Source organism: Daphnia pulicaria, chromosome 4, assembly GCF_021234035.1.
Source record: "Daphnia pulicaria isolate SC F1-1A chromosome 4, SC_F0-13Bv2, whole genome shotgun sequence".
Classification (NCBI taxonomy): Eukaryota; Metazoa; Arthropoda; class Branchiopoda; order Diplostraca; family Daphniidae; genus Daphnia; species Daphnia pulicaria.
Window position 1 is genome coordinate 3,817,847 of NC_060916.1, and position 16,985 is coordinate 3,834,831.

Here is a 16,985-nt window from a genome sequence, read left to right on the forward strand (position 1 = left end):
GAGAGAAGCTTATGTAAAAAGCCGATTTTCGCCGCGTTCCCAAAAATCAGGTTTTTCACGGAGAGTATTGAAATTTTTTTTGAAAGTAGCCATAATGGTTGGCTACTTCCTGAATTTTTTTCAGATTTTTATAACTAGGGGGAGGGCATCTACAAATGGATGTAAAAGTTTGGAAACACGCTGTAGAAGCGTATTAAAAAGTGGCTACTTTGCCGCTCTCTAAATAGGGAAAAAATAACCCTATAAAAACGCTAAAAAGTGCAAAATAAAGAGCTTCGTTAGCTCTATGACATTTGTCATTTTCAATTTTTTTGACTTTCATTTAATATAATGAATTTCAAATTGAAAATGAGATTTGTCATTTTTGCCCATTTCCACCCTTCTATCCCACAGCGCGGTGTTGTCGCGATTTCTCCTTTGTTTCATTTTCGGAGGTGGGAAATTTTTGCCTTTGCTCTAGTAGGCGATATTTACCCTTCCTCTAAAATTTTCATTCGATTTGAATGAAAATGTTTTCGTAAGTTCTCTCGGGTGCCAGGAACAACCCTAATTTTTTTTTTGAATTTTAAAATAATGGGAAGGGTAGGTTTTTGTCCGAGGCAAAAGTGTCCGGACAGTAGAGAGGCCCATATGTAAATGGGCTTACTTTAGGTTCAAGTTGTGACTCACTGGGAAATAATAGAGAAACGCAAATGGTCTTAAAAGAAAGATCTGCGTTTCTTCAATGGCACCCGTGAGTCACGATTTTTTAAAGCAATTATAATTCTTTCCCTACCCACCCTCAAAATTGATTTCGTTCAGATCTCCGTTTCTGAGAGTCGTGCACTGCTGCCGGGTCTACGTTATTGCTTACTCTCCCCCCAGTCCGTACTAAACCCCTTTATTTCAGAAAAACATGAGGAAAAGTTTAGTTATTTTAGAAGTAGAATAAATTTTCAGTTCCGGTGGCTCCGCATCACTCAGCTCCAGTAGCGCAGTCGGTTAGCGCATGGTACTTATAGGACAGTAATCCATATATAATAAAACAGCAAGCTTTTGGAGGAGGAGCCTGTGTCTGTCACGGATAATGTGTCAACACAGGCTCCTCCCCCAAAAATGGAACATGCCCAAACATGACCAAACAAATCACCACCAGATGTCGTCGCCGTGATGACGCAATCTTTGATGACGCAACAACCAGCATCACCACCAGATGTCTATAGCATCGCCGTGATGACGAAATCTTCAAGTAAGGTACTGGGCAGATTTCCCACGATAAAATCTATTACGGGCAGATGATTAAGCTACAGGAATGCGAATAGCAAAAGAGTCCGACTTTACGCTAGACAAAAGTTCCCCGGATTTGACCGGGGCTCAGGTTACTCGTCATGTTACATAATCAATTAAATGTCTGAAAAGATATGCCGAGGTCGCGAGTTCGAGCCTCGCCTGGAGCAGTAATTGTTTTCTAAGCCCATAATGATAATAATCGTATTGCAGATATGTTGCTTGTGATAAGATTATTGCCGACTAACGAGTTCCTCAGAGGCATGACTATTTTGTTACTAAAAGAAGCATATTGAGCTATATTGAAATGAATGTTAAATAGTTTCTCAGGCGGCTGAAATCTTTTTACAATTAAAACATTTTGTCAATGTTAAGTGGTCATTATGTAGTCTGTAGAGATATGCCCCTCGAGTTCAAATCTCGCCTGAAGAGCAATTGATTTAAGATTACAAGAGTGAGATAAGAAGAAGAAACGGTTCGATTGACTTTTACAGAATATTAACATCTCATAATTTTGTAGTGCTTTGAAATTTCGCAGTTTCAGTGGCGCAGTCGGTTAGCGCATGGTACTTATAAGGCAGTATTCATGTACGAATCCTTGTTCATATCTGTTGAGAAATGCCGAGGTCGCGAGTTCGAGCCTCGCCTGGAGCAGTGTTTAATTTTAATTAGAAAATATATTATGCGTATGTGATAGGCCTTGTTTACCAGCAGATGAATGCTGCTATAGTTATCAAACGACAGCCGTCTGAATTCGAAAAACTCAGTGAGAAAATTCTGTTTATTTAGTGCCATGTATAGTTATCGGATCAAAAAGTTCATTAAAATGGTATCTAAGACCTTATTACATGACCGAATGGCCTTGCCTTAGTAGTCGACCTACGTCATGTAACAAAGCTAAAATCGGCTAAAATGAAACAACAGCAAGACCTGATTTGTTTTGAAATTTGAAATGTTTCGCAATAACAGGTTCGATGGTATTGACTTCAGTGTTTGGCACGTGTCCATACGAATGTTGTCCTAAACTCGACAAGTGCTTGAGCATTATAACCAGCCACACTTGATTCTGTGGATCGGCACCAGCTGTCAGCATAGATGGCCTGTATATATATGGATCAATCCAGAAAACCGAACTAATGATTTCTTGATAAGCTCGCAATCAAAAAGTCAATATTATACTTTTATCTTGCCTATATTTTTGAACAAATGCTTTTGTTTATGCCTCGGCTTTCCTTACCGTCAGGATCGGAATAATTGTTTTTATTTCCTTGTGTTCCTTATCTGCTGTCATCACTAATTAATTATCTCTCCCGATAAGGCATCTGTGTCCTCGACGACGATTTGCACGCTACAAACTCAAGGTTGTTTTTCTTACACCGCAACAGTGCGTACCAACCAAAATTTCATGGCACACACGCACGAACACGTCAAAACTGGATTATTCCAGATTTGAACAACTACAATAATATTTCTTCTGCTTCCTTTTGATTTTAACGACAAACGCAAAACTAGTACCGTAACGTTGATTCAGAAAAATGTAATCAAGAATTCAAAGTTTCAAACCCACTCACATTAAGACATTTCAAGTATTTAAACCGAAAAATTGCTTTAGGCATGATTAGCGAAAGAAATAAATACAAAATTGAATTTTTTTTTCTTCACAAGTTATAGTCGGCGGTAATTTGATGTTTGTGTTGGTATATATGTTCCAAATCGTTAAAAAAAAACCTTAAATAGTACCGCGCGTTTGTCTCTCTTATCCTCCACTTATTATAGTGTAATTCTAGCTATGTTGATGCTTGAGGTTCTACATAAAGTTTACAGTGAATGCCAACATATAACCAACAATAGAAACACTGATAGCCAAAACCTTCATCGGTATTGCATACAACTTATTTCGCCTTTGTATTTGAAATTCGAGCATCCTCGGGATATAACGTTTTTCATGTGAAAGGAACTTCTTTATCTTTCAGTCAGCAGTTGCTGGAGGGAAGTGTGTCTTTTTCTAACCGTGAAAACGTCGTAACTTGGCAGCAGGTGTTTACTTAAAATATGTATAACAACAGCAGCATTCAAATTCAGTACAGGCCTAAGTGACTGACTTTTCCCCCTTATTCCTTCTACCCCGTCAAGAATAGGAATGACTTGAACAAACAAAAAACATTCGGTTCCAAGAATCTACAAAAAAAACCCATTTGTCAATAGTTTTGTTGAGTGAGATTCATAGAACTCGATAGAACTAGTATAACAATTTTTAAAATTTAGTACTAAAATGCCTGCCAAACTTTTGCTCTTTTCTGTTGACATTGACGGTAAACGAAGCATTTGCAAGATTCTTCATCCGTGCGAACAAATAGCGCTTTTTCTTTTGACAGTGGCCAATCAATTGTGAAGAATAAAAGATTTCCGTTTGATTAAACATAACGGGTGGGCAACTAGGTATTTTATAAAATGAGAACAAATATTTGACATGTGCTTGTAAAAGAAGCGGAGAACAGCTATTATTATTAAATGTTTAAAAGAAATGAACTTTTCATGCAATGGTGGAATTAAAGTTGATCGGCAAGTTTTTTTTTTTTGTTTAAAAATCTTTGGGAAAACGGCTATTACTAGTTTAACTTTGGCTATAATAAGCTAAAATAAATTCTAAGTGAATAACATTTTTTTTTTCAACCGGCATTCCCGAAATCCCAGGTAGTTCCGATGTTCCGTAACTGAAATCTGAAACGACAAAAACCCCTCAAAAGTCAAAAGTGTTTAAAAAAAATCGAACAAAGGATATGCCGCCCCGGCTGCCCTCAGCAGCCCTCCCACGCCATCTATAATAAAAGATGTTTTCTATTTCTAGCCAGAAGAGGCTTCCCTTTCCCAGGTAGTCACTTCAAATTTGAATTGGAGTAAGGGAAAGGGCTCCAGATGTTTTCGCCGTTGAGAACCAAGAACAAGAACACATAAGAAAAGTGCAGTAACAAAGTATGTCGGATCACGTTCGAGTCTATTGATCCATTTTAAACCAACCAACCGTTTCGTTTTTTTTTTCATATTTGATATTTGATTATTTTAACAAGTAAGTAAAATATTTTTTTTGTAATATTTTCATTTTCAACAAGTTATTTTTGTGTGTTCAGAAATGGGACAAAAGAAGGATACTCTCCTTAGGTGGGTAAACTGTTGTTCAGATGCTGCCACAAACATTGAAAGAATAAAAAATCTGGCTGATGGATGGTTTTTTATCCACATTCTGAACTTTTTGAGGAGCCATCCCACAGATGGTACTGACCCTTGGCTTCAAACTATAAACATTTTAAGAGGTACATACTGTCAAATAAGAAATCTGTATATGATATTCACCACATTGTTTTATCTTTCCAGAATACAAGTTGCAAGAAAATGTTGTTGATTTTGATGCAGCTGCATCTGGAAATGAAGATGAACTGGCAAAACTCATTGTCATTTGTATGCATCTTACCATGGTGCAAAAGCCGTGTGAACATATCAAAGAAAAGACTATGTGGAATCTTTCTACGGAAGATCAAAAAGTGATTGAAGCTATTCTCCTTGCTCTTGTCAATGATGACCAACTAACGAGAAGCAGATTAATAGATGTGTTACAAGATAACTTGCAAGGTAACTAACTCAGTATATTTATTATCAGTGTGCTGTTATTTACAAAATTTCAATGTTGGTTATAAACTATTTATCGACATTAATGTTTGTTTTTATGAAACAAGTAGAAAACAGCTTTACTAAGTCTGTCATGTTCTACACATCTTCTCCACTTTCATCACTTTCTTCAATGAAGAATTCTCCACTAAAGAGATTCCTTGATGTATGTTTTATTAATTTACTACACCTTTATCTTTTTAAATTTAATTATTTCTAACTCTTTTTAGTCTCCTATGGCCCTTCGTTTAACACGCTTGCAAAAAGAGATCAGTGATAAAAACGAAGAAATCCGCCGCCTCCAATCGGAACTCATGACAGAATCAGACGAATCATCTGCACTCAGTTTGCGAATGGATGATTTGAAACGAAAAGTAAAGGACCTGGAAAAAAAGAACACCGAGCTTGAACAGAGGTTGCGCGATGTCCAACTTCCCGATTCTTCCGGTCCCGATACTGATGGCGAAATCACCCATTTGAAGAAGAGGCTTAAGAAAATGCAAAACGAGTATGAAGTTTCGTGCCAGAAGTATTGTGATCTCAATATAGAATACGAAGCAATGAAGACTCGTCAAGAAAAAGATCGTAAACAGGTACAATACGGCATTTTGCAGTGAATTACAGGATTTCATTTTTTTAAATTATTTATTGCAGATACGAAAACTTCAGCTCGATTTGAACGATTCTGTTGCTCGTTTTGAGAAAGAATCCGCAGAGTATCAGCTTCTTCTAGACTCCATCCGAACTGAAAATGCTGAATTGAAACATTCCTTAGAAGAAAAAGCTCAGTGGATCGATGTTCTGGAGGAAAAAAGTCGGACTTGTTCTGAGATGCATGCACGTCTGAATGCGCCCAGGTCTCCTTGCGAAAGAGAAAGCATTGGTTACAGTCTACTGTCCATTGAGGTATTTTATCCCAACTGATTAATTCATTATTATTTATTAAATAAATTAATAGTCATATTCAAGATGTCGCATTTTAAACAATTCAATTTTTTCAGACCGAAAAGTTGCAGGGTGATTTGGAATCTTACCGAAGAGATTTAGCTCGCCAATCCGACCAATTTAACTCGGAGAAAAGAATTTTTCAACAACGCGCTGCTGCTCTTGAGGAAGACAAACGCGGTCTCCATCGCCAAGTTGAAGAAGCTAATCTCGAAAATCAATCTCTTCATGTTCAATTGGATCAGGCCAAGACAAGCTTAGAACAGCTCTCACTTGGCTGTGATTCTCTTAGCAAAGAGAAGGAAGAACTTCGTCGCTCTCTAGATGAGTTGCAATCAGAATTCCACAAGGAGATGAGCCGGGCTCAACAGCAATTGGACATCCGCATCCAAAAAACTTTGGAACTGGGTCTTGACATTGAGGCATTGAATCACCAACTCGAAGAAACACAAGCTGCAAAGAAGGCTTTGGAGCAGTCCATCCATGAACTGACTGAAGAAAAACTGGGATTAGGCCAGTCAATGGCAGCTTTGGAACAGAGCCATCTCGATTTGCAATCAACTCTTTCTACTAATCAATCTAAATTTCAGTGTGAACTGGAGGAAGTATCAAGTCATTTGAAATCGAGCAAGTTACAAATTGCTGGTCAGTCACTGAAGATAACCGAATTGGAAGGGCAGCTTGAATGCCTTCGTACTGAGCTTGTGACCAAGGACGAAACCTTTTCAATCTTGGAAACTGAAAAACAACAATTGTGTGAGACCAAACTTAGTCTTGAGCAGCAAATGTCCGCTTTGCAATCTGCTTTTGAGATGTCAAAACAAGAATTTCAAGCGCGCTTGGAAAAAGTAAACACCGAGTTAGAATCAGCAACTGCTCAAATTGCCGACTTTTGCGAGGTTACTTCATCTCTTAAAGAGCAGTTGGAAGTGGCACTGCAAGACAAGCTACAGTCTGGTAACCTCTCGTCACAACTTGAAGCTGATCTCAACAAACTATGCCAAGAACGTGATAATTTGCAAGTGGAGGTTCAACAGTTATTGCATGCAGCTCAGGTATCTCGCGAAGAATTCCAAGCTGAAAAAGATGGTGCGTGTTAATTTCTGGTTTTTTATTTTAAAGATAAAAAAAATTAATACATTTGTATTTTATCAGGTCTCTTGATGGAGTTGGAAGCTACAAAAAACGATGTCATCGAACGAGAGAATCGCATTTTAGTTGCTGAACAAAAACATCAAGAAGCAACACTGCAAATCAACCATTTAGAGTCATCCGTTCGTTCCCTTGAGCGGGAAACTGCTGAACTGATTGCTTCAAGGAGTTTTTTTGACCAGCAAATATCTGTACTCCGAGCCGCCGTCGACACTGGCAAGACCGCATTGCGAGAAATAGAAGACAGAGCCAAAGAAGAAGCAGAAACGCACGCAAATCTCATTACACAGCAAAAGGAAACTATTCAGTCCCTGCAAGTTCGTGTAGAGAACTTGTCCGAAGAGAAAAACGTGTTGGAATCTCAAATAGTCGACCTTGGAGCGGATAAAGAAAATTTGCATCAACAATTAATTTCATTGGAGGATTCTAGAAAAGAGGAACAAGTAGCTCATGACATTCTAGTAGCAGAACTAGAAACTCTACAAGCAAATTCTCGTCAGCTGGGCGAAGTCTATCAGCAGCAAATGGTTGTCAAGTCCGAAGAAATAGCAAGCATGGAGAAAAAGTTGGAGACAGCTGTGCAAAAAGAAGTCGAACTTGAAGTTCGGATTGCAGAAGTGAATAATGAAAAGAATCTACTCGTCCGTGAAAATGAGTTGCTTAAGGAAGAGGTTTCTGAGCTAATTTCAACGATAGCAAAGGAGAAAAATGTTTTGGAAACTAACTTGAATGTGCTTAAAGGGGAGTTGGAGTCTAATGTAAATGCGATGGAGCAATCTCAGCAGAAAATCCAACATATGGAATTAGAGCTATCTGGATTAATTGCCAACAAGTCGTCTCTGGAATCTGAAGTTCAGAAGTTGTCTGCAGAGTGCACCGTTTTGGCAGAGGGACGCCTGCATCTCGAGAAAGAAAATAATCGCATGGATGAATTTTACAAAGAACAAGTAAAGGAGTACGAAAACCGTCTTTCTCGGTTGACTGAAGAACACAGTATGCACGTTACTTCAATGGAAGAACGACTTGAAGCCGCTCAACAAATTAACCTTCGCATCGAGGAAGTGAACGGCGAAAAACTCAGACTGCTTCAAGAGAATAAGTTACTTCAAGAAGAAGTTTCAAACCTGACTTCCTGTATAACGAAAGAAAAAATTGTGTTCGAAACAGACTTCAATGCCCTAAAAGAAGAGTTGGAGTCCAACATTAAGGTGATGGAGGAATCGAAGCAGAAAATCCAAGAAATGGAACTGGAGCTGACTGAAATGATTGCCCAAAAGTCGTCGTTGGAGTCTGAAGTTGAAGAGCTCTCTGCTAAGTGTTCCGAGATGGCTGAAAAGCGCTCGCGTCTAGAAGAAGAAAATCGAAAAATGGATGTAAGCCATAAGGAACAGTTAGCTGAGTTCGAACGTCGTCTTTCCAGCTTGACCGAAGATCATGCGGTGCGTATTAATCAACTAGACGAGCGGCTTAATGCTGTTGTTCAGCTCAATCATCAACTAAAGGACGATTGTACGAGACTAGAAAGTGAACGTGAAGCAATGAGCTTCGAGAAATCGGGATTTGAGCAAATGTACTTGGAGGTTAAAGCTGCCTGTGAAGAAGCTGAAACAAAGATCCAGATGGAAGGTGAATTGGCTCGACAAGAAGTTGATGCTAAGAAACAACAAGTAATGCAACAATCAAATGCTCTAGATAAACTGGAACACATGATTAGTAGTCTTCACCAGGATAAAGCAGATGCAGAATCCAGTTATACTCAACAACTTCTCTTATTGCAAGCTGAAAAACAAGAAATGATGGAGTCGCATGATCGAGTAGAGCAACACAATGCTTCCTTGCTTGCCTCGTTCGAAGCATCACGAAACGAACTAGAACGACAACTCACTGACGCGAATCTGAAATTAAAGGACCATGTTGAGCTTTTGCAGCAGTCACACCTTTCTCGACAACAGACAGAGGAGCAAATGGAAGCCTTGGAGGCGAAAGTCTGCAAATTGGAGCTGGATTTGAAGAAAGCCGTTGAGGAAAAAGGTCAACTAACAAATGAAATGATGGTCTTGCAAGCTGTTCAAGGTGAAATGAGAAATCTGGAAGTAGCGATGGAACAGTTGACGTCGGAAATTCAAGAGCTGTCTTTCAAGAAAGCTAATTTGGAAAAGCTTCGAGAGGTTTTGGAGGAAGCTAAGGCTACTGCTGAGGAGGAGACCAGGCAGCTTCGTCGAGAAGTAGAGTCCAAGGAGCTTGAAATCTCACATCATGTTGAAAAGGTGGAATTCACAGAGTCGCAACTACAGCGAAGCAAGAACGACCAAATATTACTCCAGGCTCGTATTTTGGGTTTGGAATCCACTGTATCGAATCTGGCTACCAATGCAACTGAATCATCGCAAACTATTGTTACTCTCGAGAAGCAGCTTCAGGAACGAGAGGCTGCTCTGGAACGGGCAACTGTAGAACTCAACGCTGAGAAAGAACAGTCAGTAACGACCCAAGCTGCATTTATTAAAGCCATTTCAGATTTGCAGAGCTCCAGTGAAAACAACCGACGCGAGCTCGAAGCAGCCATCACCAGTTTGAAGAAAGAACTCAGTTTTGAAAAGCAACGAGCATCGGAAGAATCAAATTCTATTGAGGCACTAACTTTGGAGAAAAAGGAAGCTAATGAGCTCGCGGAATCCCTTCAGGTGAAGCTGTCAGAGATGGAGGCTGAAGTGTTAAAGCTTGCTGAATCCGGAGCGTCGATGAAGACGGAAAAGTTACAACTCGAAAAAACAATTGGTTCAAGAAAAATCGAACTTGAAAATGAAAAAATTGACATGGAGAAACAGATGGCTCAACTAACTTTCCAACTTGAATCTATCTCATCGTCATTTTCTGATATGGAAAGCGAATGCAGCATTTTGAAATCTGATAAGTTGCAAACTCTTCAAGAAAAAGCACAGCTAGAACAAAAGTTTTGTGACATCGAAAAGAATTTCCAGTCAACAGTTGAAGAGCTACAGTCGCAATTAAAGACCACGGATGCAGAACTCCAGTCTCAAATAGCTAAGGTGAATGAGTTTTCGAGCTCTACTCACGCTCTCAAACTCCAAATTGAAACAATTGTTCAAGAAAAAGAGACACTGGAAAAGGATTTTGGCGCTCGAATTTCAACTTTGAATTCAGATAAAGAAATGCTACTAACTAAGAACGCTTCGGTTGAACGTGAAAATCAAGAACTCAAATCTGAACTTGCCGCTGAAAAGACGAAAATATTGCAGGGTAAGGGAGAAATCATGCTTGAACACCGAAAAGAAAAGGCGGCACTGGAAGCTCGTCTACTTGTAGCGCAGTCTCAAATGAAATCAATGCAAGAGAAGTTGGTGAATATGACTGTGGCTAATAACTCACACGCACCTCTTGAACACAAAGTCAGCGTGTTGACCAGCGAGCTTGAAGCGGTTAATAAAGCGAAGAGCGAGTTAGAAAAACGTCTTGATGACTCCATTTCTGTACGAAAGGAAGAAATGCTGTCCGTGAAGAAGGAGGAGGTTTGTATTCATTTAATTTATATATTCATTTGATTTCCAATATTTAATCACTCTTCTGTTTTACATAGCTCACTGAGAGTCACCTCAGCAAGGCTTCAACACTGGATTTCGACTCTGAGATTGCTTATTTACGCAAGAAGTACGACAGTGCTAAGAAAGAGCTCAACCGTAAAGATGAAGTCATCAATCAATATGCAGTTAAAGTATGTTTCATCTATTTTTATGAGCTTTCAGTCATTGCTCGGACACTAAACTATGTTTCCCTTGTTAGTTCGAAAAAATGCAAAATCAGTTAGACAATCTTAACGAAGAAGTCGCCTCCTTAAACATGGACAAAAAGAAGCTTGTGTTTGAGAATCGCAGTCTGAAAACAGAACAGAATCACTTGTTGGCACAAATATCATCTGAAAAGGACAAGGCAAATGCACGCAATACCAGACATTCACTGTAAGAAGCTCCTTTTTCGTTTTTTGTTTAAAGTTATTTTTAATGGTTTTTATAATTTGTTCTGCAGGGCCTTACAGAGGGGTAGTGCAGCATCTAACGGTAAATTATTAATTATTAATTGTTCTCAAATAAATTCAGAAATTTCGTGACAGCGCCGAAATTTCTGCAGTCGACAAATGCATCTGCAACTACAAATTTTTTGACGAATTTGTCAGGAGGAACATTGGCTGATGCCATGATTGACGCTCGACGTCGTTCAATGCGTCCAACCCGCAGTGAAGTTGTGTCTACTAGCAGAGAGCGACAGGAACCCATCGAAGTATTCAGACCACCTCAGTTAGCCTTTGGTGATGGCTCGGATGCCAATAGCATTTTCAAAGTACCTCCCAGTCGCCGCGACTCGACAAGCAGTGTCTGCAGCAATCGTAGCGATATTTCTATTACATCACGAGGTACGAACGTCCCACACGGAGCAGGTCGTCTCTTTACCTGTGACGATGAAGACGGGGAGCTGTTCAGCAGTTCATACTTGAACGAAATGAAAGAAGGTAATTCTTATACGGACTTTGCATAAAAACAAAAGTAAAAAAATTCCTTTTCTTTTAATTACCAGGTAAATGCCGAGTGGAAGACTCTAGCACTCGTGTCAGTGAGTTGCTTAGGCGCAACACCATGCAGCCGCCGCACATGCGCTCAGCTTATCCCATCGAAATGAACGATGAACGCCTCCGTCAGAACGACATGACCATCTACGATCAGCCCAAAGCCACCTCCAGCAGAGCAGACAATCACGACACTTTACAACAGCTTTCTTTCGCAACATCGATGCTCAGTATGAACACACCACCAGCCATGAACACTCGTAAACGTCGTTCCAGCTCTTGGAACCCCACAGAAATGGAGACGCCTGTCATGCAGCCCAGAAAGCGACGATCGTATGAGTTAGATGCAGATCTTTCCTCCGATTCCACAGACACACGGAGCATTTCCAGCAGTGCCGAGCGTAAGAAGCATCGAGATGCCAGTCTTACTTCTTATTCACGCCCTGGACCTCCTACGCCTGCGAGAAACGCTGTAAAAGAAAACATTTCTACACCATCGGTAATTCTGGTTAATCTTTCAAGTTCATAATTGCAATATGTTGCTGACGAATATCTAAAATATTTCAGACCGCTTCCTCTCCACCTAAAGCGACGTCCAAAGCATCGAGTAAGGCGGGATCCAAACGAACCAGTCCTGCTCATGGTACCAAAAACTCGAAGTTGACTCCAGTCGGTGCATTGGTGAGAAAAGTACAAGCAAGACTCCGCAGCAATATTCAAGCTTCTAATGAAGTAATTATGTCTCCTAATAGTTTGAACTACCGGTGTTTTAACAGTTATTTTGTTTTTTTTTTAGCAGAACACTCCTAGCTCTACTCGTACAACACCACGGGGATCAAAATTGAACATATTCAGGAAACCTCTTGGAAGTCGAAGCTACAATTCGGACGCAAAGTTTTAAATTTCCATAAGTGTTTTCTATTTTTATTTTTAGACCTTGATCCTTGAAATATTAAAAATTCTATAATTTTTTTTAGCATATCCTAGCAATTAACTTTCACATATTCGTTAGAATAACTTGGATGTTCTCCCTTAATCCTTAATTCCATGTTCATGCATCATTGACTATCCCTTCTTCCCTGGCCTTCTTTAATCCTTATAAGTTTCCCTACTTTACTTACCCCTACTTTCATGCTATAACTTGGTTTATTGGGAATTTAAAAAACTTAAAACCTGTACGTAATAAGAGATTTCTTACGATAAAAAATAAATACAACGTTTGATAAATTATTATCATTATTATTTGCTACCAAATATCTAGCAAGAAGGGACTTCTTTTTTTCAAGTAGTTAGTTGTCAAATTTGAATTGGAGTAAGGGAAGAGCGGATCGAAGACCCTCTTAGATAGTCCAGCAGAATCTAGCTAGACCTCGATTCTTCGTTGAGAACTATAGAAAGAAGAACAACATTAAAAAGTGCTGTAATAAAGTATGTTGGATTCGGATGCTCGAATCACTAACGAGTCCATTAGTTCATTTTAAACCAACCAGGCGACGTTATTTCGTGTTTTCGTATTTGATTCATCACTATTTTAACAAGTAGGCTAATAAGTGAAATGTTTACTTTTGATACATTCAATTTCAACAAGCTATTTTTGTGTGGAAAGGAATGGGACTAAAGAAGGACACATTGCTAAGATGGGTAAACTGTTGTTCAGATGCCAGCACAACCATTGAGAGAATAAAAAATTTAGCTGATGGATTGTTTTTTATCCACATTCTGAACTTTTTTGGAAGCAGCCCAACAGATGATACTGATCCTTGGCATCAAACCATAAACATTTTAAGAGGTATCAGGTATGTACTGTTAAATCTAAAATTAGTGAGTAATACTTAGCAATATTGTTTTCACGTTTCAGAACACAAATTGCAAGAAAATGTTGTTGATTTTGATGCAGCTGCATCTGGAAATGAAGATGAACTGGCAAAACTCATTGTCATTATCATGCATCTTACCATGGTACAAAAACCACGTGAAAATATCAAAGAGAGGACTATGTGGAAACTCTCTACAGAAGATCAAAAAGTCATTGAAGCTATTCTTCTTGATATTGTCAATGATGATCAAATAACGAGAAACAGATTAATAGATGTGTTACAAGATAACTTGCAAGGTAACTAATTCAGTGCTCTGATCTTATTAACTGGTTCATGATGCTACATATTTTTTTTTTTTTTTATAGAGAGCAGTTTTACCAAGTCTTCCATGTTCTGTGTATCTTCTTCACTTTCATCACTTTCTTCAAAGAGAAGTTCTCCACTAAGGCTATTCCTTGATGTATATTTGATTTCCTCTCAACATCTACATGATTTTAAAATTCTATTTTTTGGTTCTGTCTGTTTTAGTCCCCTATGGAGCTTCGTTTAACACGTTTGCGTAAAGAGATTAGTGATAAAAACGAAGAAATCCGCCGCCTCCAATCGGAACTCATGACAGAATCAGACGAATCATTTGCACTCAGTTTGCGAATGGATGATTTGAAACGAAAAGTAAAGGACCTGGAAAAAAAGAACACCGAGCTTGAACAGAGGTTGCGTGATGTCCAACTTCCTGAATCTTCCAGTCCCGATACCGATGTTGAAATCATTCATTTACAAAAGAAGCTTAAGAAAATGGAAAATGAGTATGAAACTTCATGTCAGAAGTATTGTGATCTCAATATCGAATATGATGCAATAAAAACCCAACAAGAAAAAGACCGTAAACAGGTAGGCAATACAGTAAGCAGTTTATTAAAGTTTTAATTCAGTCTGTATTTTTTTCAGATACGACAACTTCAGCTCGATTTGAACGATACTGTGGCTCGTTTTGAGAAAGAATCCGCAGAGTATCAGCTTCTTCTGGACACCAGCCGAACTGAGAATGCTGAATTGAAACAGTCATTGGAAGAAAAAGCTCTTTGGATTGATGTTCTGGAGGAAAAAAGTCGGACTTGTTCTGAGATGCATGCACGTCTGAATGCGCCCAGGTTTCCTTGCGAAAACGAAAGCATTGGGTACAGTCTACTGTCCATTGAGGTATTATTTTTCAGCTGATGATCAATAATTTTAACGAAATCGTAGTTGTAACAAATTTTATATTTATAGACCGAAAAGTTGCATTGTGATTTGGAATCTTATCGCAGAGATTTGATCCGCCAATCCATTCAATTTAACTCAGAAAAAAGTATTTTTCAACAACGCACTGCTGCTCTTGAGGACGACAAACGGAATCTCCATCGCCAAATTGAAGAAGCTAACCTAAAAAATCAGTCTCTTCAAGTTAAATTGGATCAGACCGAGAAAAGCTTAAAACAAATAATGCGTAATTGTGAATCTTTTAGCAAAGAGAGGGAAGAACTTCATCACTCGCTAGATGAGCTTAAGTCAAAATTTGACAATGAGATGACCCACGCTCAACAGCAATTTGACATCCACACCCAAAAATCTTTGGAATTCGTTCTTTACATTGATGAACTGAATCAACAACTCAAAGAAACTCAATCTGCAAAGAAGGCTTTGGAGCAGTACATCCATGAAGTGAATGAACAAAAATTGGGACTAGGCCAGTCAATGACAGCTTTGGAACAGAGGGGTAGTGCAGCGTGTAATGGTAAATAATACAATATTTTTCTTCTATTCATTCAGAAATTTCGTGACAGTGCCGAAATTTCGGCAGTCGATACGCATCTGCAACTACAAATTTTTTGACGAATTTGTCAGTAGGAACATTAGCTGATGCCATGATTGACGCTCGACGTCGTTCAATGCGTCCAACCCGCAGTGAAGTTGCGTCTACTAGCAAAGAGCGACAGGAAACCATCGAAGTATTCAGACCTCCTCAGTGGGCCTTCAGTGGTGACTCGGAGGACGTCAGTAGTATTTTAAAAGTATCTCCCAGTCGCCGCGACTCGACAAGCAGTGTCTGCAGCAATCGTAGCGACATTTGTATTACATCACGAGGTACGAACGTCCCACACGGAGCAGGTCGTCTCTTTACCTGTGACGATGAAGACGGGGAGCTGTTCAGCAGTTCATACTTGAACGAAATGAAAGAAGGTAATTCTTATACTGACTTTTCTTTAAAACAAAAGTAAAAAAATTCCTTTTACTAACCAGGTAAATGCCGAGTGGAAGACTCTAGCACTCGTGTCAGTGAGTTGCTTAGGCGCAACGCCATGCAGCCGCCGCACATGCGCTCAGCTTATCCCATCGAAATGAACGATGAACGCCTTCGTCAGAACGACATGACCATCTACGATCAGCCCAAAGCCAACTCCAGCAGGTCAGATGCCAACTCTAACAGCTATTTTTCGCTACGACAATCTCATTATCATTTTTTTTTACTAACCAATAACACCTGTGAACGTCGTTCCAGCTCTTGGAACCCCACAGACAAGATGACGCCAGTCATGCAGCCCAGAAAGCGACGATCGTATGAGTTAGATGCAGATCTGTCCTCTGATTTCACAGGCGCAAGTAGTTTTCCTAGCTGTGTCGTGCGTAAGAGACATCAAGATGCCAGTCTTACTTTAGAAGCTATACCATCGGTAACTTTGGTTAATTTTTAAGTTTATCGACTACCTGGTCTATGTTGCTGATATTCCAGTTTGTGTTGCTGGTATCTAAACATTCCAGATTTCTTCCTCTCCATCTAAATCGACGTCTAAAGCATCGAGTAAGGCGGTATCCAAAGGAACGAGTCCTGTCCATGGTGTCAAGAACTCGAACTTGACTCCAGTCGGTTTGTTGTTGAGAAAAGTTCAAGCGAAATTCCGCAGAAATATTGAAACTTCTATTGAAGTAAATATGCCTCTTATTAGTCTCTTAAATACTGATGTTTTAACAATTATATAGTTTTTAGCAGAACACACCTAGCTCTATCCGTACAACACTACGGGAATTGAAATGAACTTATTTAGGAAACCTCTTGGAACACTTTGGGGGCCTTAATTATTGAGATGGATTTTTACTTTTTTGCATTTGTTTCATTGCCTGCTTATGTGATGAATTTGATCAATACTTTTGTAAAACATGATGTATAATAATTTGTAAAGAAATATGATATAGACATAAAAGAAAACTGATTATAGAAATTTTTATTGATTACTAAATTAAATGAAAATTCTTTAACTTAAATTTAGATTATTATTTTATTATAACAAAAAAAAAACCTTGCGCCTGTTTTCAGACAAAGATGTACTATGTTTTTCGACAATAAGCCCTTTCCTTATCTTCGTTCGCAAATATGAAAAAAACTGGTTTCGCTCAAATTTTAAACAGAAGGAAGTTGCCGCGGCTGTGTTAAATATAGTAGGTCATGCGTACTAGCGTCTAGGACCAGGTTGGGTCTAGTGCCGCTACATTCGAATCCCCGAAGGTGATCGTCACGAATTCCTATG

General features: G+C 39.1%; 2 protein-coding genes and 2 non-coding genes across 9 annotated transcripts; all 4 read left to right on the plus strand.

Annotated features, from left to right (window-relative positions):
* Window positions 1–962: 962 nt before the first annotated feature.
* Window positions 963–1,436, plus strand: Trnai-uau. The gene is made up of 2 exons: window positions 963–1,000; window positions 1,401–1,436. It is a non-coding gene; the product is annotated as a tRNA-Ile (tRNA).
* Window positions 1,437–1,803: 367 nt separating this feature from the next.
* On the plus strand, window positions 1,804–1,920 carry Trnai-uau. Its single transcript has 2 exons — window positions 1,804–1,841; window positions 1,885–1,920. It is a non-coding gene; the product is annotated as a tRNA-Ile (tRNA).
* Window positions 1,921–4,176: 2,256 nt separating this feature from the next.
* On the plus strand, window positions 4,177–12,835 carry LOC124336798 (nuclear mitotic apparatus protein 1-like). 4 transcript variants are annotated; one of them, XM_046790595.1, is made up of 15 exons: window positions 4,177–4,333; window positions 4,395–4,577; window positions 4,639–4,893; window positions 4,998–5,095; window positions 5,160–5,522; window positions 5,584–5,835; window positions 5,931–6,963; window positions 7,030–10,556; window positions 10,625–10,759; window positions 10,828–11,003; window positions 11,071–11,102; window positions 11,219–11,551; window positions 11,617–12,104; window positions 12,173–12,337; window positions 12,402–12,835. In XM_046790595.1, exons 2-15 carry the CDS (start codon window positions 4,397–4,399, stop codon window positions 12,504–12,506), a joined length of 7,143 nt encoding a protein of 2,380 aa, XP_046646551.1. In that variant the 5' UTR covers window positions 4,177–4,333; window positions 4,395–4,396; the 3' UTR covers window positions 12,507–12,835. The 4 variants fall into 4 exon arrangements, with proteins under 4 accessions (XP_046646551.1, XP_046646553.1, XP_046646554.1 ...); XM_046790597.1 differs by having other exon boundaries at window positions 12,405–12,835; XM_046790598.1 differs by having other exon boundaries at window positions 10,849–11,003.
* A 77-nt stretch (window positions 12,836–12,912) lies between these two features.
* Window positions 12,913–16,670, plus strand: LOC124336800 (myosin-2 heavy chain-like). 3 transcript variants are annotated; one of them, XM_046790599.1, is made up of 12 exons: window positions 12,913–13,143; window positions 13,212–13,394; window positions 13,464–13,718; window positions 13,788–13,882; window positions 13,951–14,313; window positions 14,371–14,622; window positions 14,692–15,196; window positions 15,307–15,642; window positions 15,703–15,868; window positions 15,962–16,133; window positions 16,222–16,386; window positions 16,441–16,670. In XM_046790599.1, the coding sequence occupies exons 2-12, from the start codon at window positions 13,214–13,216 to the stop codon at window positions 16,459–16,461; spliced, it is 2,511 nt and encodes an 836-aa protein (XP_046646555.1). In that variant the 5' UTR covers window positions 12,913–13,143; window positions 13,212–13,213; the 3' UTR covers window positions 16,462–16,670. The 3 variants fall into 3 exon arrangements, with proteins under 3 accessions (XP_046646555.1, XP_046646556.1, XP_046646557.1); XM_046790600.1 differs by having other exon boundaries at window positions 15,310–15,642; XM_046790601.1 differs by lacking the exon at window positions 12,913–13,143 and having other exon boundaries at window positions 13,285–13,401.
* The last annotated feature ends 315 nt before the right edge of the window (window positions 16,671–16,985 follow it).